This window comes from Asparagus officinalis, chromosome 5, assembly GCF_001876935.1.
Source record: "Asparagus officinalis chromosome 5, Aspof.V1, whole genome shotgun sequence".
NCBI lineage: Eukaryota > Viridiplantae > Streptophyta > Magnoliopsida > Asparagales > Asparagaceae > Asparagus > Asparagus officinalis.
This window is the reverse complement of record NC_033798.1, coordinates 125200485-125224589: the sequence shown is the minus strand read 5'-3', so window position 1 is coordinate 125224589 and position 24105 is coordinate 125200485. Positions and strand designations below refer to the sequence as shown.

At 37.9% G+C, this 24105-nt stretch overlaps 2 protein-coding genes across 3 annotated transcripts in view; both read left to right on the top strand.

Annotated features, from left to right (window-relative positions):
* Window positions 3270–17385, top strand: LOC109841141 (PX domain-containing protein EREL1). 2 transcript variants are annotated; one of them, XM_020410015.1, is made up of 10 exons: window positions 3270–3529; window positions 4683–4808; window positions 7945–8043; window positions 8442–8534; window positions 12201–12309; window positions 12500–13287; window positions 13618–13782; window positions 13883–14125; window positions 15339–15557; window positions 16714–17385. In XM_020410015.1, the coding sequence occupies exons 1-10, from the start codon at window positions 3440–3442 to the stop codon at window positions 16996–16998; spliced, it is 2217 nt and encodes a 738-aa protein (XP_020265604.1). In that variant the 5' UTR covers window positions 3270–3439; the 3' UTR covers window positions 16999–17385. The 2 variants fall into 2 exon arrangements, with proteins under 2 accessions (XP_020265604.1, XP_020265605.1); XM_020410016.1 differs by lacking the exons at window positions 3270–3529; window positions 4683–4808; window positions 7945–8043 and having other exon boundaries at window positions 8464–8534; window positions 12190–12309.
* The window catches only part of LOC109841140, an 8359-nt gene continuing 7922 nt past the window's right edge, over window positions 23669–24105 (top strand). Inside the window, exon 1 of the mRNA XM_020410014.1 lies at window positions 23669–24019. Within this exon, the coding sequence (XP_020265603.1) occupies window positions 23819–24019 (201 nt within the window). The 5' untranslated portion in view covers window positions 23669–23818. The remainder of the gene's footprint in view (window positions 24020–24105) is intronic.

Below are 24105 nucleotides of genomic sequence, written 5' to 3'. Positions count from 1 at the left end.
TCTGGGCAAATATACTTAAAGAATCCAGAGATATAATCGTGCAAAAATCACAAGGGTGTCAGTAAAAATGAACGTTCAAGGCCAAAGACAAGTAATAATTACTATCATATATCACAGTGCACTAATCATGGTGACGAAAGATTAGTGCATGAGAAATTAGAAATATTCACATTTTAATAAGATCACACATAATCGCCAAAATCATCATAAACTCAAGCAAGCAAATAGAATAAAAGCAAAAACATCAAATTGATATATTATGACAATTTTTCATGATTGATGCTCTGTATGAACTTCTGCATATAATCATTTGTCTTTTGGTAAAAGTTCACTTTATTTGTAAAGCTAACATACACAATTAATGATCTATATAGTAAAACATTATATCAATACCACATGTCTGTGACAGAGGAGGTACATTCCATATGATTTATATACAGACTCATGGATTCATCAAAAGAATAAAGAAACTTATTGGTGACAACTAGCTGTGTGCATGTGTGTATTTTTCTTTAATGATATTTAATTAAAATCAAAATTTAGACTCCTATATTAATGACTTTATGCTGCATCAAATTCAGCAATGAACAGAACACTAAGTGCTTGTGCCCCATCTTGATTTATCCCTTTTTGTATTTAGTAGGAGATCCGCTATTAACCAAACAAACATTATGGTTATGCTTACCAAATGCATGCGATAGACCAATCATCCTTTAATGATTCCATGTAAGTATTATCTGATCCATATGGTTATTTTCAAAAAGATGAAGAAAGCTACAAATACGTAGGATCATGGTGTCTATGAATTGCTAATATATCTCCCAGTGGTTGCTCAAGTTTCAATATCTATTTGCGGTTGTGATGCATAATCATTCAGGTTAACCTTAGATGATACTTGTAAACTTTTAGCTAGTAGAAGGTCCTGCGTTGTTTGTTACAGTGAGCATAGTATAACAAACAGGTTCAAATCTTACTTGTTGGACTCATTCTCAAGAAATTTGTGTTGTCAGCAAGGTTACCATATAATTGGCACGAGGCTTGCATACAAGTTAAGCCTTACTATCAGAGAAAACATAGTAAATTAGTAACGAACTATATTGTTGCTTGAACCAGATAAAATAGGGTAAATGCTATATCAAGATAGTAAAATGCATTTGTACAAGCATTTACAAGATAATTTTTAACCTGATAACGTGTTCTTTATTTTCTGTCCGTAATGTTGATATGAAATGGGAAAAATGGAAACAGATGGAGAGACAAGATAGAAGCAATAATATGGTCAACAAAGTTGTCAAAATGCTCATTTTCTAAGCGTCAAAAGTTGGATTTACTTGAAAACCTAGCTAACCTATATCCTAGTTATATTTTTAAAAACAAACGTGGATCCAAACATATGCAACACTACTGGACATAACACAACCGATTAAGAGACACACAACATGAAAAGAAAAATTTCATATAAACAGAATCATCATGTTAAGAAATGTAATGTCCAATTCATGTTTGACACAAAAATGGTTTTATAGACATATTATCTGCTACTTATTAATATTCCAAAAATACAATGTTTAGAACCAAATTTACGCTTGATACTATGTAAATAGACAAAGGCCGAATGTATTATTACCTTGCAGAAAATGTACACCTAAAAATCTATTACTACGAACCGATGATCACGAACCGGCTAGAGCCACTCGTGCGGATAACGTGTTGTAATCCCGTTGTTGTATCTACATACATCACATATCAAAAGTAAGAACCGAACATGAAATGTAAAAGTAAATAAACAAGAAAAAGAGATAGGGGGAGAAAGTGATCATCTCATTTTATTCATCTTCATTTCTCCTCAATACATTTTATCTTCCATGGATTAATTTTATTCATCTTCATTTCTCCTCAATACATTTTATCTTCCATGGATTACATTATATAGATGTGGAAGAGAATACTAAAAGTCACAAGTAGGTGAAGAGTCTTCTTCTAGTAATGTCCACATTCATTGTATTTATATTTACAAAAAAATGCGAATTCATTTTTTATTTTTCAAAGTCGTTCAAATCTGAGTTTACATACGTCAACTATCCGTCGGTGTAATTTTAGAAGTATCTGCTATTTAGAAGTTTTTTTTAAAAAATTTTTACTTGAAGATATGTGCATAGTGTATACGTGATGTAATATGATGATGTGATTGTAATAAATTAGGTTTTTTTTATATTAGTCCCTTACGTCTTCCGTACTTTGGAATGAGTCCCACGGGTAATGCTATTTTGCTATTACATCCCCCAATCCATAAGATATTTTGAATATAGTCCATCAAATCATAAAATTGCTATTAGATCTTCCAATTCTTAAACTATTTTCAAGTTAGTCCCTCAAGTCAATAGTAGAACTAGCAATTAAAGGGATTAGTTTGAAGCAACTTATGAGAATTGTGTGACCTAATAAAAGTTTGGATGATTTGAGAGACTAACTTCTCTCTAACTGATACTTTTACTCTTTGATTGGAGGAATTAGTTTCAAAATAACTTAAGAATTAGGGATGTAATAGCACTTTTAATTATTTAAGGGACTATATTCAAAATTCCTTATGAATTAAGATACCTTATACAAAGGTCCATGATTTGAGGGACTGTCAAAATAAAGTGTGTCCGGAAGATTTAATGGACTAGTATCCAAAACCCCAATAAATTAAGAAGGATTGATTTTATACTTTAAACTCATTAATAAAACATGATTTTCACAAATTTTGTTAGTAAATTAGGGTTCTTTTGTAAGTTAGTCCTTCGATCTTCATATTTTAGACTTACTTCCTAAAATAATGCAATTTGCTATTTACGACTCTCTATTCATAAGATGTTTTGACTTAGTCCCTTAAATGAATAGTAGAACTAGCAATTAAAGCGATCAGTTTAAAACAATTTATTAGAATTGTGTGACCTAATAGAAGTTTAGATGATTAGAGGGACTAATTTTTGTCTAATTTCATTGGAGGGGCTAATTTCAAAATAACTTAGGAATTAGGGGATGCAATAGCAATTTCAGTGATTTAAGGGACTAATTCATAAAAACTCACGAATGAGAGACCTAAGAGCAATTTCCGTGGTTTGAGGGACTAACTCAGAATATGGAAGATATAAGGGACTAATTTCAAAATATGGAACTATTACTTAACGCATGCGTTTTGGGTATTAGCTGGAAGAAACCGCGCTCCGGTTAAACTCCTACCCAAACTAACTTTATTTAACTTCGATCTCAATCGCCTGCACGTGCCTCACACCTGTCATCTGTGTGCGAGCGACCGAGGACAGTTCGTTGGCTTTACTGCGCGCCGACGAATCTTCGATAATTCCTTCTCTCCTTTTTCTCGCCCCCTCAAAATTTTCTCCGATCAAAATCCAATCAAACCCTAGAAAAAGAAGAAGAGAAGAAGAAATCGGAGATGAAAAGAGCTAGCCCGCCCAAGCACCGCCACGACGGCACCTCGCCGCTCCCCTTGGGGATGGATTGGAGCCCGCCGCCTAAGAAATGGGTACCTCTTTCGTTTTTTTCTTGATCTACGATTTTAGATTTGTAAACTGTGCTGAATTTTGGCTGATTCATAGTTTTTTTTTGTGAAAATTTGGTACTTATGTTTGCGATCTTGGACGATCGTGGACCGTGTAGCTAATCCTAGGGTTTGGATCGCGTGTTTTGTGGATGATCGATCTGAAATTTTCTACTCTAGGATCGCAATTGTGGCTCGCGATCTAACTCGAGTTACTGAGCAATTTTACTGATTTTAGATATGTTGCTTGAGCTGAATTTTATCCGTGATATGTTTCCTGCTTAAATTTTCGATCCTGGATGATCCTAGGTCCTGTAGTCTATCCTAGTGTTTGGATCGTGTGCCTTGTTGGATGATCGATCTGCAATTTTTTCTTCTTTTAGACTGCAATCGTGCCTTGTGATCTAACTCAAGTTACCGAGGACTTATACTCTGTTGATTAGAGAGGAATCTGGTTCCAGATCTATGGATTACTTTAGGTTTTGGATTTTTGATTAGCTATCCAGGTAATTGATGAAAGATCCAGAGATCAAGTTGGCCAAGTTATGAATCAGAAGATTCTAATTAGACTTTACCAGATAATTTTGAACTTGCTGTAGGGTGTATAGACTATCCTCTACATCAAACTTAACCGCTCTCATCTCCACATACTTGATGTAATCCCTGGCAATGCACATCTCCTATAGTTCGCTGTTCAGGTCTTTACAAGGCACCTATTCTTTTATGATTATTTGCAATGTTGACCTAATGGAAAGCCATGTTCACAGAGAGGATTGGATCTTAATTACTTTCAGAGAACCTAGTCTACATCTTACATGCCAACTCCACGATCTTCTATTCTCATTTAATTTTGTAGGTATTATTGTTACAGTTCCCATGGATATTTAAAAATAATACATTTTGCCTTATTCTGGAATTACTTTACTAGCATTGGTTAAAATTTTTGATTTTGTAACTCAATGGTTGTTTACATCTTATTCTTGAATTTTATAATTGGTAATCCACACTTCAACAGCTTCCAAGTTGCACTTTTTGTTTGATTCTCAAGTTGGGTTGCAATTATCAATCTTGCCTATATATCTTATCAAACCTAAGCAGTTTCTGTTGGTCACTTGAATGATATGCACATGTGATGTAGGAGGGGAGAAACACTGTGTGGCCACATGATCCACGGACAGGTTGGAGTTATTGTGTTATGGTTCCTTCCTGGGTTGTCCAAACCAAATCAAAAGCGTCTACTGACAGCTTGTTGAATCCTATCATTGTAAGATTTATTTTGGCTTTTTTCCCTCTCTCATCATGTTGACATGAAAATTGTTTTAATATCCATTAAACATTTTCTGACATATATCTGAAATTAAAAATGCTCCCTTTGTGGAGGAGCTAAAGCAACAGTGGGTTTACAAGTTAAATTGGGTGAATTTTGTTACTTGCAAAATTGCACGTTCTCTATTCACTCTTTTTATATCTTTAGTTAACTTTCTTTACTCTGTACGTTAGTTCTTCCCGTTGTAGCATGAGCATGAATACATGATATGAGTATGATACGACATGAAACATGAATGCACAAACTTTTAGAACATTTACACTAGTTAAATACACATGGACATGAAACAATACATTATGACTACACAAGTAAAGAGATTATCTCAGATTCTAAATTTAGGATACCAATACGTCATGGATAGAGCAAAAATAAAGTTGTACAAGCGTCTTTATTGATTATTTGAACAATCCTAAAGCTGGAAACTTGTATAAGTACAACGCATTTGAAATAAATTAAATTGTTAGTCATCACTCAATTGGTTTTTTTAAAATTACTTTCTAGTGTTGGTTACATGTATGGTAATCTAGAATATTTGCAAATTTAGGACAAGGTGAAAAGAAGTATCTAACACATATACGATATATCTATCAAGTGTCCAGCTATCGGATTCATGTATATTATGACTACAAAGTATTGGAGCTATAGGTTCTTCCATATTGTTATGTATTAATGAAATATCTTGTTAGATGATCTGGTCAAGCTACATCTAGCATTGGATGGCTCAAAAGAGTTGAAGGTCTTTGGTTCAATTCTGTACCTATTCTTAGGTATCAAGTGTTGAAGGCTATGTTACCCGGCTGCTCCTATCATGAAGCCGTACTTGTACCTGACACATTTCCATACCCAAACTTCATGGAAACTCCTTGGATACATGCATACACTTATTCGGACATGTATTCAATTATATGATATATGTTTTAATATAAAACACTTACATACACTTCTTGCTACATTTCATATCCATTTTTTGAAACTCGTTAGACATGGTTTAGGTTTGTTTCAGCCCATATGCAAGTTTAAAATTATGAGTTGAAAGTCGTTTGCGTGTCTAGTTAAAAAACGAGCAGCTTCCCATTTATAATCATCCACATAATAAAAGAAACCTAAGAATGTGGTAGGAATCTTAATTCTAATAATAAGCAACTTGAAAATAATAATGATCACATGTAAATTATTAATTTCAATATATATATGTAGTCATGTCCCCGTACTCCATATTTTAAAAATATGCCGTCTCCTGTACCCATCGCAACCATGCCGGTACCCATACCCATTTCTGTGCAACTTAGGTTGAATGTATTTGCTTTAATTCTTCGAACTTTTGTCTGCTACTGGTCAGATATGACACGGATGATCAAAATCAGGGACCTACTCCAGTTACTCGACCCATGCATTTTAGCAAGGGGTTTCTTGCTTCCTCTTTCTTCCTTATATTGCTGCTTATATCGTACATACTGCTCAGGTAGCAGATATGCAGAGATAACTAATACTGTTTTTCCAGCTATTACTCCAACTTGATGGCAAAGTGGGGAATTAAAAGTAATACTAGGTCTTTTGTGACTTCAACGTTTAGCCTTTATTGCGACTGACAACAAGTTTTAACAGAAGTAGCCGTTATGATTGTACAATAAGCTTTAAGCGCAACCTGCTATTCTTCCATAGTAGTCATCTTTCAGAGAACCAGAGTGCTGAGGTAGTATATATGCGGGACATGGACAAAGATCAAAAAAATGTATATGAATTATCTCAGTACACCTTTGCATTTTCTGGTTCTACTCATTTCCGCCTGATCTCCATTCACCCTCTAAGGAGGCCCCGTGTTTAGGTCTAAGAGCTGAATGGCCAAGGCCCTGCTAGTTTCATAATTTAAGAGAATGTATTACTATTATTTAAAAGAATTCAGGCTTTTGGTCATGTGAGCGTCATTTTTAAGAAATTAAACATGCCCTGAAAAGTTAAGAGTACTTCAAGTTTGATGTGAAGGACATACATAGAAAAACCCATTAAAAAATCCTAACAAACTTCCTTAACAATTCCCCATTCCCACTTCCTTCTCATATTACAGATTACCAAATCCCTCAACAACCTTCACTTAAATTTCCACTACTTCTGTGTGTGGCGTGCATTAGAATACTAGTGTCAGTAAAGCAAAGCAATGAGTAGCTACAAGACACTGCAGAGAGAAGGACTCCTCTTGATTTTTCTTTCGAAAGTTGACAATGCATGAGCTGCACTCATACATGTTAGGGTGTTATATCATCATGGTCTTGCTTCTATCTGTAACTGTGTATTTCCTTTTAAATAATTCAATACAAACATCTGAAGGATGAGATTAAAACGTTTTTTTGGAGTGTCATCATGGTTACAGTCTATAATCAGTAGGGATTGGTGATGCATTAACCTGTATGATTCAGCATATATTGTGTTTGTATGCACTGATTGTGCTTGCTACAGTCACAACTTTTTAAGAACCTCTGGTAATCTATGTAGCACGGACACGGATCCGACACGGCCATCCGACACGCCGACACGAGGCAAATCCTAAAAAATACATAGGATACGTGTGTTCGACACGTGTGTCCGACACGGACACGACACGGCACGGCTTCATGTTATGCGTGTCCGTGCTTCATAGCTGGTAATCTTTGGCGTTTCTTGCATTTGAAAATTCTGCAACTTCAGCATTTAGTAGGGGTCCTAAATAAGATCAGAATCACATAACATCACATATGATGTTATGGATCTTGTGAGAGATTTCAATATTTCAAGCATATGTCACCTTAAGTGGACATACAGCAACATAGGGTGGTCACTTTTGACTTTTGAGCAAATCATTCTATCTTGTTCTTTGTAGATTGGGTATAATTTATGCTTGCAATTTAAAATGTATCCTTTTTAGAGATGTGATTGCTTATCAGTTTTTCCTTTCATTTAAGATTTATATCTGTGAAAGTTCCTTGCACAATGCGAGTTGGTCCTGCATTTGACAGCTTATTTGAATTTGGAGTTTAATAATAATAATAATAATAATTCTATCTCCTCCTTTATATTCTTTAACATCATTAAAAGACAGTTTTACAGGATTCAAGTTGGTATACAATCGCCAGAAGGGGTTAGCTACATCCATGGAATACTTCATAGGTTCAGTGATTTCTTGGAATTATACTCTTCTGTAAGTTCAAATTCACTCAATATCTTATATTTAGCTCATAATGTGCTTTTGTTCTCCATCTAATCTGCGTCATCACTACTTATTAGTAAATGTCGTAAGCGGTAGCCCTGAGTATGCTATACATGACAAAGAAGTAGTTTTTGATTGGTTAATGAGTCGGATGCAGAGTTGTAATTAATACAACTGAATGTTGGGCTCATTTTACATTAATTTTTTTTCAATTTGGAAGTTAGCATTTTTTGCTATAAGATGCATACCATTCTAGGAAAGTAATTGGTTGCTGTTTCTTAACCATGCCAAAGCATTCAACAGGAATATTAGATTTAATACTCTATGTTTTTGTGTTTATATCTTCGAGTTTTCTGTCATTTTTTTTAACAGTTATATTCTTTTTGTAGCTTAAGAGAGCATTTCCAAAGAAGGACATCCCCCCAGCTCCACCGAAGCATACTTTGCTGAGAATAAACTCCAGTAGGCTACTCCTCGAGGAGGTTTGCTGATGCTCAACCTAAATTTTTCTATACTATTATTAGGCTTTGAAAATAAACGTACTTCTACTCTGCAGTTATGGTTTTTGATGATATCAGTTGCAGTCTAATTTTCTTGGTTACTTCCATTCTGTGCAGCTCAACCTGAATTCAGATTTTTTTTAATAACTTACTTCCTGGATAATTTCATACAGTTTTAACATGGATATTCTGTTAACCATGTCTATGAATAATTCAAAATGTTTAAATGATTTAATGTGCTTCAGTTTCTGTATGGCACAAGCTTTGTGTTTAGGCACAATTTGGAATATTCTTAACATAGGAAACGGGTTCCACATCTTCAAAGTAGATTAATAGATAGAGACCTTAGTTGCTCATACTAAGCTTAAAGCTTGTAAACACCCTTTTGTTTAATTGAAATATTATCATACTGTTGTCCATAAACATAAGCATAGCCTTTGTAACCATCGATCCTTGATAACTTTTTTCAATATACACTTTAATCTACCACTACATCCATATCCTTATGTGAGCATTTATACATCACAAATTGAAATGGCCACCAGGAATACATTAGACATATTGTTTTCTTTGCAGATCATTATATTTCATCATTTATTAGATCAAAATTTCCTGGATGTGAAATATCACAAAGGACACTGCAAACTAACTGCAAAAAAACATTTGTAATATTTCTTAACCTATGATTCCTATTCAATGTTCCAGCTGTTGTCAATGCTGACCTAAATTAACATTTCAAGGAAATAAATAATATTGGCTCTAGACCAGTTACATCACCCAAAATTATGGTCAAAGGGTATAAAACGGTTGTCTTCTCACTTGATAAGAAAATGTTTAAGTACGAGAAGACTTCTAAAGGGCTATACTTTATGAACCAAGACCAGCGGACTCTGGGTTCTGCTTGTTGGTGTAAGTTTTTTCATCCTTTTATTTGTTTATTTATTTATTGGGTGTTTGCATGGGAGGGGTGGGGTTCTCCTTGCGCATAATTATTCTGTGTCGGAGAATGTGCTACATCCTTCTAGGTGTAATCACTACTTTCTTCCAAATGGTTTTACATGGAGAAGGCTATGGCCTACATGCAAATGATGTCTCGAGGGAGTACTAGTTCGCTGCTTGATGCATCGAACATTGAACAAGAGAGATCAAGAACCATTATCAACTATAAAAGTAGAGACTAAAAGGTGATGAAAATAGCAGTCCAAAACTGGAGTAGGGGAGGAGCTAGTTGAGTAGTCAACACTAGAATTGTGAGAATGAATTTTGCAATTTCACATGTTTGAGATGCTCAAAGTGGAAACCTCTAACTATTGGCGAAGACCAATTAATATGCAGTTCATGTACTAGTTATCGACTAACAACGATGACGAAAATCCCTTTGGGTACTAATTAGTTACCCATTTATTTAACACTGTATTGTTTGGTCCAGTGGGAATCAAAGGTTCAAGTCTTTTTTTCCTTAGCAGGATTGCTTTGTACAGTGCTGTCTCTCAAATTAGTTACACATCACAAATTTCAACATGGAAGAGGACTACCCCTGTCATGCCTGCATCTTTCTTGATAATTTAGGCTAGCTGGTCTTAGAAACTAATATTTGAAATTTTATTAATATTAAAGTTATATCTCAGATGTTTTGGAACTTAATGTAATTCTTCAAGGCTCTGAAGAATCATACAGAAGCATTTCACAAATAGTTATTGATGCTATAATATATTGTTACCTCATGAAAAATTTTCTACGAATGTTAGCGAGGGATATATTTGAGGTGGTGAAGAGATCACAGTTACATTACTATCTCCTTTGTAGTCCTAAATGGATTTGCTGAGGTTGTTGTTCATGCGGAAAAACTATTTGTTTTTGTAATAAATCCTGAAGGTTATTTCTTAGACACTCTTTCTGTCAAGTATTTGTATCAGTGTTACACGTCAGAAAAATAATTATAAGAAGCACATTGTTCTTGTTCTTTCTTTTCCTAAAGCCTCTTAATACTTTCAGCCAATAGTCTTGATAGCTTTATCCGGCATCAAAAAGATATGATATAAGCAATAACACTCTGCGCTTGTTTTTTCAAGTATTAAGCATTCAAATAAGCTTTAGTATTCTTTTTTGATGAGCGGGATAACCATTGAGGCGGCTGCTTGTGTTTTGCTAGATATACTTTTGTTAGGATTTTTAAAACAAAGACCTTTTTTGCTACAACTAATTAGCAAAAAAAATATGGTCACTGCTTTTTGGACATACAGTTTTAAGAATACTGCGGGGTCATTTGCAATTACATATGTCTTTAGTCCGTATGTATAGACCATTAATACCGCTCAATAATCACGCCAGCAAATCTACGGGGAGCTACTAAGTCCGTAGTTTTTGATTGTTGCTTACAGTCATGGATACCCAAGAGAGTCCTCTCCTCCCTGCCTCTAACCTCGAAAGCTCCTACTCCCTTTCTCCTGGCTAATCTCCTCCCCCTCCCGTGTTAACCCCGCCTCCCTCCTTGCAAACTGACTCCGTTACTCCCTTATCCCCTTCCCTCGCCTCCTCACCCCCTTCCCCTTTTGCTCCACTCCCTCCTCTCCTCTCACTCTCTCCGCTCAACCTCACTGGCAACATCCTTCCGAGCCTCTCCTCCTACCGCCACCTGTCGGTCCTCGACCTCAGCTCCAACTTCTTAACGGGCCCCATACCCAGGTCACAAAACTCATCACCAAGAACGCGAGGCTTCTTCTGTCAAGTGTCGAAAATGCCCCGAAGCCGAAAATCGATTTTTTCATGGATGCTGGTTTCTCTTCCTCTGAATTTGCAAGCCTTGCTTGCGCTGACCCAATTTTATTCAGGTCAAAGTTACGAAATAGAATCAAGCCCATTTTTGAGCTGCTTAGCTCTCCATGAGTGGAGATAAGGAGAGGGAGGGTGAGGGGAAGGGACTTGAGGGTAATGGAGGTGACCCTGCCGGAGGTGGGGCTGCAGGTGACGGAGGTCCAGTTGCAGGGGGAGGGGGAGGCGGGGTCCTAGTCGGGGAGGGGAGGGGAGGAGGAGTTGAGCCAGGAAAAGAGGGAGAGGACTTCGGCTTAGGGTCCTGCTTAAGCAACAAAATCTACGGGACTAGTAGTCCCGTAGATTTTGTGGCGTGATTATTAGTCGGTAATTAATGGTCTAAACATACGGGACCACTAGTCCCGTATGTTTCAAATGACCAGTTTTTCAAAACCGACATCTTTTTGGCCTGTTGGCCAAAAAGAGGTCGTTTTTGCTAAATAATTAGCAAAACGGTCGGTTTTGCTAATTATTTAGCAAAAAAGGTCTTTTTAAAAAAAAATACCCGTTTTGTTTATGACTAAAACATTTTGATAATATTTTACATCGTCCTGCTGTTTTCATAGACCATTATATTATTAATCAATTGATTATGTTATTCATAATTGGTAATATGTAGAACTTTAAAACTCAGGAAAAGAATAATATTAGGCTTAGAACTTTGTTATGAAGTAATATTGCTTTATTTTCATGAGAAAACAATTCATTTGGGATGTAGATTTTGCTTTTAGCAATTAAAGGTTTGAAGTGTGTTTTTGATATTTTTAATCATCTTTCCTTGAAAAAACTTTCCATTTTCGTGATTAATGATTCTCAAAACTGATAGTTCTTCTGCAGAGAAGGCGTGCTCTGGAGGAATGGATGGGGAAGCTACTCTCTGATATTGACCTGTCTAGAAGTGCTCCTGTGGCTGCTTTCCTTGAGCTAGAGGTTGCTGCAAGATCGTGTAGGTGTTTCTCTTATTATATCTTGTGGCTTCTTCTCTTGAGCTTGAGTCTGAAAATTTATTTCAGGATTTAGTTTTTCTCATATACACACTCCTAAAGTGGCCTTCTGTTTTTCTGTTAGACTTGGTGTTATTTAACCTTTTTCTTTGTGTGGTACTTGCACTTACATTTTGGCTTACACGTTGTCAGCCTTTCAGGACACAAGCCAGCTTTCCTTAGAAACGCGCCATTTGGGTGAGGCTTCTTTTACTCCTTCATCACCACCAGAAAGAACAGGCTCAGGTGCTTCTGTTGCTGGTTCTTCAGCTGTAGCTTCTAATTGTCATTCAGCAACTTCAGACATGGGTAGTGATTATGCATATGAGACATCAGATGTAGGAACTTCTTCTCAGGGGATTGTTCATGCATCTGACACCCGCAAAGAATATATTTCATCAGTTCATGACTTTTCTGCTCCAATCGCAGAAGTCAGTAATGGTGTCCTTATGGGAGAATCAGCTCTTAATCGACAAGAAGAATTTCTTAGGATAAAATTGCAACAAAGAAAAGAGAGCCTTTCTATTGACGGGGAGTCTTTTTATGGAAATCCTTCAAGGGAGGCATCCCTTTCGAGGGAGAGAATAGAATTCATGCCAGAACAAGATCATGATAAGCTTTCTGGTCATTCTCGTAAACTTTCTGTTGATAGTATTTGTAGTGATGCAAGTTCACTAAGGGGCAGTGAACTATCAGTTCCTGGGGGTATTACTTCAGTGTGGGATGGTTCTGTTGATCTTACTGGCAGAGAGGCTCAAAGTGGCATCAGTGCAGAGTTTGTGAAGGATGCACAGATTATTCTCCCTCTTGATCAACGACACAAACTAAATAGAGTTCTTGTCACCATGCATCAGAGATTATTGACTGCAAAAACGGATATGGAGGATCTCATAGCAAGATTAAATCAAGAGATGACTGTGAAAGAATACCTTGCAACAAAGGTGCGTCTCTGCCCCCATTTTTCTTTGGTTATTCTCTATATTCACATTCTTTTCAACATTTGTAATTCCATCTTTTCTTTGTGGTATAAATTTCAAAAATTTTAGTTAACTTGCTTTCTACACATCCCATTGCTTTTTAAAATTAGTTCTTGTTGCTTCTGGGAAGTTGAAACCATGTACAGCTACTCCAGTTAGCTGCCAAAAGTTTGGTTGCAGGGTTTCTTTTTTCCCCCTATGATCTTCTTAGCCTCACTCAGTTTCTTGATGAGTAAAGGTTCATCTTTTTGACAGCGATTTAATATCATTTTACTGCAATTGAAAATTCTATAGGTCAAGGATTTAGAGGGGGAGCTAGAAGCCACCAAGCAGAAGAGTAAAGAAAATCTGCAACAAGCCATGTTAATTGAAAGAGAAAGAGTTACTCAAATGCAATGGGATATGGATGAACTTCGTAGGAAGTACATAGAGATGGAGTCAAAACTCAAGATCGAACAAGTTTGTTTTTTCATCTCTTCTAGTAACTAGTGTTTTAAAAAATTTCACTTAGCACTACAGTGGTTTCACCTCTTTTCTTTTCTTTTTCGCTTTATTGCAGAGTGAGAAGACTCGTGCAGAGTCAGAAAAATTAAGTGCTAGCAGTGATAAAGATCTGTTATTGGAAGATTTGGATAGCAAACAAGAACAGATAGATAAGTTGCAACGGCATCTAGAAGATGTGGAGATGAAATCAAAAGCAGATATTAAAGTTCTTGTGAAAGAGGTTAAGTTTTTGAGGAATTCACAGAGAGAGCTAAAGGAAATGTTAAATCAATCTATGAAAGAAAAGGCGGATCTAGAGGTAAAGTATAGGTTTCCCTTGAAAGAATACATTTTTTATCTGGGTGTTATTGCATGCTTATGAAAGCAGCGATGCCATATTAAATTTGTGTGCTGAGAATGGGAGAATGGCTAGCATCTCTCATGTTTCACAGTCATGCCTTAGCTAAAACGGTAGATGTAAGAATAATCTGTACTCAAGATAACTGCATAGATTTTTTTGAATTGCTTCTTATATGATTACAGTACTGACCGTCTCTTTCTTGACCCCCAACAACAATTTGAAGGTTCACTGAGATTGTTTATAGGTATATATAACTGTTAATTCTTTCCAGACAAAGGTTAGCAGCATGTTAATGTCTTGCAACAAAATAAAATGGGGAAGTCAAGGAACTATGTCTTGTGGTTAAACAGAAATATGTAGATCTCCCACGCCTCGCATTTCATCATGGTATTTCTCCTGTATGAATTGCTGCCTACCTTATACTTGTAGCTGGTTGTTAATGCACCCAACAAGAAAAGGTCACTCACAGTCTCTGTATTATCTCATCAGGAGGAGGAAATGATCCAGTGACTCCTTTAGCTAATAATTATTAATAAATGATAAAAGAGCAGAAGCAGAAAGTCAGCTGAAGATTTTGTTAGAGTATATTAGCTTCTGCCTGGCAGTGATTGAGATTGGCAGAGAACTACATGGGACAAAAAAGAAACTAAGCTGTAGTGTTAGGTTTCTACATGATATTGGTGGAGAACTGGAGATCACATTGTTTTCTCAGTTGGAGGTTTGAGCTGATTATATGCCTACAATGTTCTCGCAGACCTTGGTCTCCTTATCCCTATATATTCTTTTATGGAATCATGTGACCGGGGAGGTCAATATTGTCTGGTTAAATTCAAGGCTCACAGTTTGATGTATTACTTTTCTTTTCTGATTTGTTGTAAATTCTTTGATTCACCATAAGTTAGCTTTCATTTTTTTAATAGTGACGCTCATCATTTCTAGCGTTATATACTCTTTTGTGGAATCACATCACGAGAGAGATCTATGATTATTCAAGTGCTCACAGTTTGTTTTAGTTCTTTTCTTTTCTGTATCTTTTTTTTTTTGATTTATTGTCTTTAACCTCTTTGATTCACCACAACTTTACTTTGTTTTTAATCGCGACTCTTCACAAATCCTAAAGTTTTTCTTTTGATTGATGTTACTTACCTCTTTGATATGAAAATATTTTTAGAAAGTTCTTCAAAGTGAGAAGCAAAAGTCGTCACACTCAAAATCTTCAAGAAAGAAGCTCCTACATGAATGTGAAGTACTTCGTCATCGGCTACAAGAATGCAGCATTGAGTTTCTTGCGGAAGGAGAAGATAAATTTACGGTTAATTCTTCATCACTATCTGATGCTTTAGACCTCCTGGCAACTTCAGATAATAGAATCGGGCTTCTCCTTGCCGAGGTATGCTGCTCATCTCTGAAATCATCTAGTTGGATTATGGAACTCTATTAGGTTTCACAAAAGATGTCGCTTTCTTTCCTCTTGAGTACTTTGTTATTTTAATTATTGTTTTTTTCCTTCTCCTACTCTTATACACATTGTGCATGAAGGGGACATCAATTGTTTTATTAAGCTGTAATTTGCAACTAGGGACCTAAGCGTTCATTGTAAGGCAATTCAGAAGGAATTAATATTTATTTGACACATTCTCTAGAATTATTGAACATGATTGGTAGAAAGTGAATTGATCCCCTTCACACCTGTAGATTCTTCCAGCAGTTTCCTGTTTTGAGCTTTCCTCATAAGTTCCACATTGGTGGAATCCAATGCCGATTAAGATTGACAAACAATGCTATCTGCTGAGTTAAGCAGAAATGCAGAATAGTTGTCTCTTGGGATAATAACTCCAAAAAAATTGATTTAACTGTCACATAATGATCTTAACAATGTGCTGATATGTTACAAGATCATTAACCAAAAATTACATTACAAGATGCTACTTGAGACGTCACAGAAAAATATTTTTTGTCCGACTTTTACTAACTTGCACACAAGGCAAAGATACTGACTTCTTTCTGTTTCAGCACCTATATATTAAGGTTTTAAGATTTTTCTCAGTATAAGCTTTAGTGGGTAAAATCTGGGTATGTGTTCAAGGTATGTATAGACTTGCTGCAAACAGCAGTATTTGTCTTGTACAGCACACTGTTATCAAAAGGGTCAAATTGGAAGAAAAAAATTTTCAAACTGGTTTTTTTTCCTTTTCATTTCAGGTGGCGGTAGAAAACTTAGATTAAGGTTTGGTTTAGTTTGACTCTTAACATACCTAGATTGCTCAAGTTTTAGGCCGAATGCTCACATGATGATCGCTTTTTAGCAAGAGTTTTAATAGAGATCTTTATGACTATCTTGTTAAGTTGTTATGTTGTAATCAAGTTAGTGTGACATCCTCTGAACCTAGGATGGGCATGCAGTGCTTTATTGTTTGCAATGTAATTGTTCAAACTGAAACACTAAATTTGAACTAACTTACTTGAATTTGTTTCACAAAGTTACCCAACATATTTTACCTTATTAATATGTCAGAGAGCGCGTTTTGAATTTTCTGGCCGTGCAGGCTCAGCTACTTGCCCAAGATGATGAGCACGCCATCAGTGATAGAGAAAAATCAAAGAGTACTGCTTCCTCAGAAAATCTTACTGTGGCCAATGGTGATGATTCACTCAAAGCCGATGATGAGACGAGAAGAATGCTAACTGAAACGCTAATAGACAATGCTAAACTGAGAAAGCAGGTCAATTCCGTCCTTCGTTGTGCCTTCAAAACAGTCGCTGAGCCTGAGAAAGGCGATGGTGAAGTCGCTTCCAAGAAATCTGTTTTGAATAGATTCTTTGAAAGATGAATTCTTCATTATTGTCTTTCTATCAGAAAGCTCTCTTTCAGCCCATAATCACGATCCATCTGTGTATATTTGCTGTCAAATGATCTTGGGGAGTCATCTTAGGTGGTGAGAACTCTGTATTTATAATTTTTGTCCATAGAGAATAAACTTATGAAAAATTATAGTATCTAGCTTGTTACAAACACTCTGGAGAACGAGTTGGCCATGCCAGGAGAGCCAGGTTGCTTACTGTAATTTGCCCGACTTGGGAGAGTCGTATCTTCCAACTAGGGAGAATTGAGATGAGAATGCCAGAAGATTCAGGTTGTTTACTGTAATTTTACCCAACTTGGAGTTGGAGAGTTATCTCCCAACAAGGAAGAGAATCACACATCAATCTTGAAATTATTACTCCAATGTTTCTGAAATTGCCCAGTACATATAACCCGGATTCCGTTCGTACAGCAAAAAAGCTTTTGCGTATGACTTCCGAAAACAAAGTATGCATGTTTAGAAGTTTGCACGGTTCTACCGCCCGTTGTTGTCCTTGTTTATGTTGTCTGCCAATTTTTTCGTTTGCTGAATTCTCAAGGCGGTTGAACATAGGAGAGGAGAGAAAAGGAAAGGGAAAGAGAAGATGGAAAACAAGGTTATTTTTGTTGTTTGTTTAGCTAGAAAATTATAATGAAAATTAGAAAGAAAGTAGTTTTTGTCTGAGTTAGCTAGACACGAGACGCGATAGACTTTATTAAGTTACATTGGGGATTAAAGTGAAAAATTCGAGGGGTCTAGTGGGATTAGAGAAGGTAGGGGAGGATATACGCAAAACCCCTCAAAGTCTAGGGGTGATTTGAACGGTTATATGCAAAACTCCAAAAGTTCAAGCGATCTTTTTTGAAACTAATCATTTTTCACCTAAAGCTACAGCTAATTAATTCGCAACCCTTTCTATTGGGTCCACATGATATCAAGATGGGGTTTTTCATCCAGTTTTTTGCGGGTGGGGCCCACACTAATTAAAAGTAGAGGGGGTGGGGTCCTGGTCAGGGCAGTGATGAATCCCTCTTTTTGCTGGGGCAGACGATCAAACAGCGTCGTCGAGGGCGCCCGTACTCTTTTTTCCTTCATTTTCACCAGGTCCCAGTGAAGAAAATGAGAACGAAAATCATAGTCGGGTTTTCCTCCCCATTTTCTTGTTTTCACTTTCCTTTCCTCTTTCCTCATAACCAAACGGCATAAACGTATTTTCTTTTTTCCTTTTTGTTTTCACTGCCTTTATTTTCAGTCAAACCAAACAGACCCTCGGATTTTAGTTTTCAACTCGATCGGTTCGGTGCGATGGTTTGTTGGAAAACCTGCGAGTTGCTGAGGTCTGGTGGGAGGTATTGTACGAACTTTGCAAGGTTTGTGAAATTTATATTTTTTTTGTGTCGATGCCATTGTCTTAGAATCGTTGTGTAGATATTGATTTTACCGGGAGCTATCAACTTACAAAATCCATGCATCGAGACTAATGTTATTACCATGCACGAGGCTTAGGAATTGTTTAACAACCGGATGTTTACGGGTGCTATTCTGAACTATCCTACCTATGATAAGGAGTTTTATGCACTCTATCAGGCGATCAAGCATTAGAGGGTGTATTTGTTGGGTAAGGAGGTGGTTGTGTACTCAGAGCATAAGCCATTGGAGTTTCTACATACCCAGACGAGCTACAGCAGGCACGGCACATGAAGTGGATGACCTATTTGATGGCGTTCAACATAGTCATTAAGTACAAGAAAGGGGCAACGAACAAGTTGGTCGATATGTTATCTCGACCGCCAATTAGAGCTTTATTGGTGGTGACGCGTATTCAGCCCTAGGTTCCTTTGGAGTATGTACATATGTACACATCTAGCAGAGACTTCGACAGTGTGTTCGAGCAGGTGAAGGCTGGTCGAAGGGGGGAGTATGAGCTCGGAGCCGATGGTTTGTTATATCGTGGGATATCGCTTTGCATTCTGGAGGATGCCGATTGATTACAGTGGATTCGAGAGGCACATACATCACGTGTGCAAGGTCATTTTGGGATTCAGAAGATGCTTCTCAATCTACGACGTCATGTCTTTTGGCTGAAGATGTTAGAGGATGTTACCAAGTATGTTGGAGGGTGTAAGTTATGTTACATTTCGAAGCTTTCTAACACGAAGCGGGAATTGTATTTACCATTGCCAGTACCTTCGAGACCGTGTGAGAGTATTTCTATGGATTTCTTAGGAGGTTTGCCGACGAACAAGCGCGTGCACGTTTACTTGTACGTTGTGGTGGACTGGTTCAGTAAGATGGTGATTTTGATTCCTTGTAAGATGATCGTGACGGGAGCGGGTGCAGCGTAATTATTCTTTGAACATGTGTGGAAGCACTTTGGGTTGCCGAGTTTAATTATTTCGGATCGGGATAGCCAGTTTCTCGGGCACTTTTGGGATTCTTTGTGGAGTTTGATGGATACTAAACTGAAGAAGAGTACGACCTTTCATCTACAAACAGACGGGCAAACAGAAGTAGTCAACCAGACTATAGTTCACATGTTGCGGGGGCATAATTCCAGACATTCCAAGACTTGGGATGAGAGCTTATCATACATTCAGTTTGCTTTCAACAAGGCTATTCATGGATCTTCGGGAAAGTCACCGTTTGAGACGTATTATGTGTTTTTACCTCCAAGTCCGTTCGACTTAATATTCTCTAGTGAAGCTATGGCCGACGGTAAAGAAGGGAGTGAAAAACAATGGGCTCAATGATTTCTAGAGAAGATTGCACAGATTCACACTACGGTTGAAGCTCAGTTGAAGAAGTCACAAGCAAAGTACAAGGTAAAACATGATCAACATCGGGTTCCTTGTAATTTTGGCAAAGGTGACATGGTGTGGCTGACGTTAAGTAAGGAGTGGCTAAAAGCAGAAGGGAAGAACTTGAAGCCTATATGATATGGTCCGTTTCGGATTCTTGATCAGATTGTTGACAACGCCTTCAATCTAGATTTGCCACCTTACCAAGGCATGTATTTGGTGATTAATGCGGAATACTTGAAGTTGTTTGAGCCTCCAAAGTACAAGGTAAAATATGATCAACATCGAGTTTCTTTTAATTTTGGCAAATGTGACATGGTGTGGCTGAAGTTAAGTAAGGAGTGGTTAAAAGGAAAAGAGAAGAAGTTGAAGCCTATATGACATGGTCTGTTTCAGATTCTTGATCAGATTAGTGACAACGCTTTCAAACTAGATTTGCCATCTTACCTAGGCATGTATTCGGTGATTAATATCGAGTACTTGAAGTTGTTTGAGCCTCTATTGTTGGACGATGAGGGTGACGATAAAGTGATCTTACCGCACGTTGAAGACTTGTGGTTCGATAGAGAAGAGCAGCTGAAAGAGGTTTGCATTTTGGAGCAGAAGATGACTACGATGAGACACGGGACAAATGAGTCCAGACCGGTCAACTGATCGCTCATCGTCGGTCGACCAAAAACAGATACGCCTAACAGGGTTAAAAACCAACTCTCTGTCCGGTCGACCGAACCAAGCAGGCCAATCGACCCGATCATGTTTTCTGGGTAAATCTGGATTCCTTTTGACACAGATTCCAAGTTCTATTGGGCTTGGTTATTTATGAGATTGTCATCCACGTTGTTAGACATATAAATAGGGATTGTTCAGGGTTTCTAAACATCAAATTGAACTTTTAAGAGAATAGGGAGATTGTTCTTTATTCTAGAGAGATTGTGAGGAGAGATTTTGTAATCTTTTATTCTTCATAATATAGAGAAGATATTTTTCTTCGCCAATTGAATTGTCTTGTGTGTTCCTGCTGTTTTCTTCTCAACCCCACGTTTGATAATTCTGTGATCAATGGTGCTCTCACAGTGACTCGTATCAATGTCACAAGATTACAGAAAACGTTAGATAGCCTAGGCATTGGACCCAATGCCTAGGCGAGGGCTAGGCATTTTTTTAATTACTATCAATGTTATCAAAAGTGGTAGGCATTGCTAGGTGACAAACTCGCGTTTAACAGTTGGGAAGATTTTCTTTTAAGTAGTGATGGAGGAAGTTTTGCTAAAGGTCAGAGGAGTAGGAGGATTCCAGCACCATGGGGGAGTTTAGAGGAGGTTATGAAACATGGAGGTAGCAATAGAAAAAAATGACCAAGATCTAGGCGGGCAGGCTAGGTACCGCCTAGGCCTACGCGGGCATGGCAGAAGCTTTTAAAACATTGTAGTGCCATATATAAAAATATCCAGGTTAAAATTTTCGTGTCTGCGTAATAGAGGATATCAAAATGTCAATATTAAACAACTTAAGGTATATATGTGCTGCAAAAAACAAGTGAGGGTTTATAAGTTGCAAAGTGAGGGTTTATAAGGTTATGAAACATGGAGGTAGCAATAGAGGAATAATGACCGAGATCTAGGCAGGCATGCTACGTACCGCCTAGGCCTACACGGGCTTGGTAGAAGCTTTTAAAACATTGTAGTGCCATATATGAAAATATCCATGTTAAAATTTTCATGTCTGCGTAATAGAGGATATCAAAATGTTAATATTAAACAACTTAAGATATATATGTGTTGTAAAAAACAAGTGAGGGTTTATAAGTTGCAAAGTGAGTGAACCTAAAGGTATTTAAATGCTATTTAATTTTATTCATTTAAGGTCGTAGACAAGGATGCAACAACGATATAGGCTCGTTTTGGGCCATCAGTTATATATTTGGATCGCGTCACATGGGTTGTCAAAATAAGGACAAATTTTTATAATAGATTCTTTTAGGAATTTATTTGTAAAAATCGGCATGTTGATGTCCGAGATCACACAGTCGGTGAGAGATCCGCGGATGGCGAAGAGCGAGAGGATGAGAGATGAGGCCGCTTCCTACTTCGACTTTATGTCTAGTCCTTAGAGCTCGGGACGGATGGATGACCTGCACATGTAAGAATCGTGAGAGGACGAGGTTTGTTTCCCCCGTGGTACCTCCGACGATCAAGTCAGTTGGTGAACTTGAGCGGGGTGAACGAAGAACAATGTGTTCTCTTTGTGTAGTATATGCTTATTTTTGGGGGTTTTCTCCTTGCGAAAAACCGAACGACCTCTCTCTTTTTATGGCGAATAGTGCCTGTATTTATAGGGGATGTCAATGGTAGATTAGTTACTTCATGAGTGTGCCATAGACGGTGGTGAGGGGTGAGCTGGAGGCTGAGTCACCATTCGCTTTATACGTGTCGGTTTATGAGCGATGAGAGGCCACTTCGATGATATTGGGAATCAACAGCCGGCGAGGCTTGTCAGTGAGTGATGGGAGGTCACTTCGGCGATATGGGGAACTGGCAGCCGGCGATGCTTCAGACGGCTGAGGACGGAGACATAATGATGATCATCAAAGGTTAAATATTGTTTAAGTAATATTCCAATTTGTCCTTGGGAGGAGTGCCGGCTAACCCGGGTAGTAATCCTTTGATATGAAGAGGATCGACTGAGTCCGCCCCTCGAGTCGTCCTTGAGGAATGATGCCGACCCGACTGGGGGAGTGACGGCTCGACTGAGGGGTCGAGATACCTTAAGTCGACCAACAGTATCTTCCGAGCCGGTTCGCCTAGTGGGTAAAGGTGTCGGCTTGTGGGGTTGCATATTTGTGGAGAATAGGGGATACCCTATAACACAACCCCTTCAAGATTTAATTGTCATTTTTGACTTAGGCTGAAACTAGGTTGAAAATAGTAAATAAAACTTTACGGGATTCTAAATCCTGTGAACTTTAGTGCTAATTACTCAATCTAATTAAAATACAACCAGACTAGTGAAAATAACCACCAAACTTCACATGATTTAGAATCCCGTAAAGTATGGTTGTCCTCAATTCTATATGCCCAATTTTGTCCTCTCTCATGTTTGACCTTGTCATTGTCCCTGCAGGCCACACCTTCGAGCGAGCTTGCCTCAAGGCCTGCATCCAATTCAACTTCACCCCTCCTCTCTCATCTTCTCACTTAGACCCATCATCTCCTTCATTCTTCTTGACCCCAAATGCTGCTCTTCGAGCTGTCATCGCTGACTTTTGTGATCGCGTCTCGATGCCCCGACCCTTCGACCCTCTCCCCGCAGTCCGCTCGAGCTTTGGTTCAGAATTTGATGGATTCTGATACCCAATTCAAGAAACGAGAAGACGAGGCAACAGCAGCTTAGGCCATTGATTCAACCTCCAAAACACTAAATTAGAAATACTCATCTCGATTATCCCCTTCATCCTCAACCTCTTTGTCCTCCTCCTTCGCTCCCTCCTTCCCCTCTGCCAGCTCAAAAAGAAATCTCCCAACAACTTCACGCGATTTAAAATCCTGTGAATATTGGAGATTTTTGATTACCACTGTTTATGAGGCACTAAACTTCACGAGATTTTAAATCCTGTGAAGTTTTTGAACTTGTCATTTTCGACTCAGTTTCAGCTAGCCGGCTAAAACTAGCTCGAAAATGACAATTAAATCTCAAAGGGATCGATTTTTACAAATAAATTCCGAAAAGGGTTTATTTTGAAAATTTGTCATCAAAATAACAGCGTAGAACTAAAGCCTAGCCCAACTCGGTCAACAAGAAGTCATAGCAAGGCCCGGCCCAATAAAAACATTTCCAGGCGTTATTTACCTATGAATTGAAAACATGCCCCCAATCTTGAAACCAGACGACGCTGTTTTCTCCGATTCCTCGCTCTCTCTCCCCCCATTTGCGCCCCTTCTATCTCCCCAAACCCTAGAATCCATCGATCCCCTCCCAAAATCAAGTTGAAGCTCTGAGCTTCGATCATCATCATGTCTGTGCTACTTTGCGGCAAAAGATCGCCGGCGAGCTTCTTCGAGGACGACTGCCACACGCCCAGCCCAGCGTCGAAGAGGATCCGGTGCTCCTCCGCCCTTCACTTCTCCCCGCACAATCCCTTGGTGTCGTCACCGCCGGTTGTAGTTTCGCCCATCGATCACCTTAGGTCGTTGTTCCCTGATATGGATCAAGAGGTAATTCTCCTGTTTTTCTTGAATTGGGGTCGTATTCTCGGTAAAAATTTGATCTTTTTATTTGATAGCGAATGATTGTGGATAGA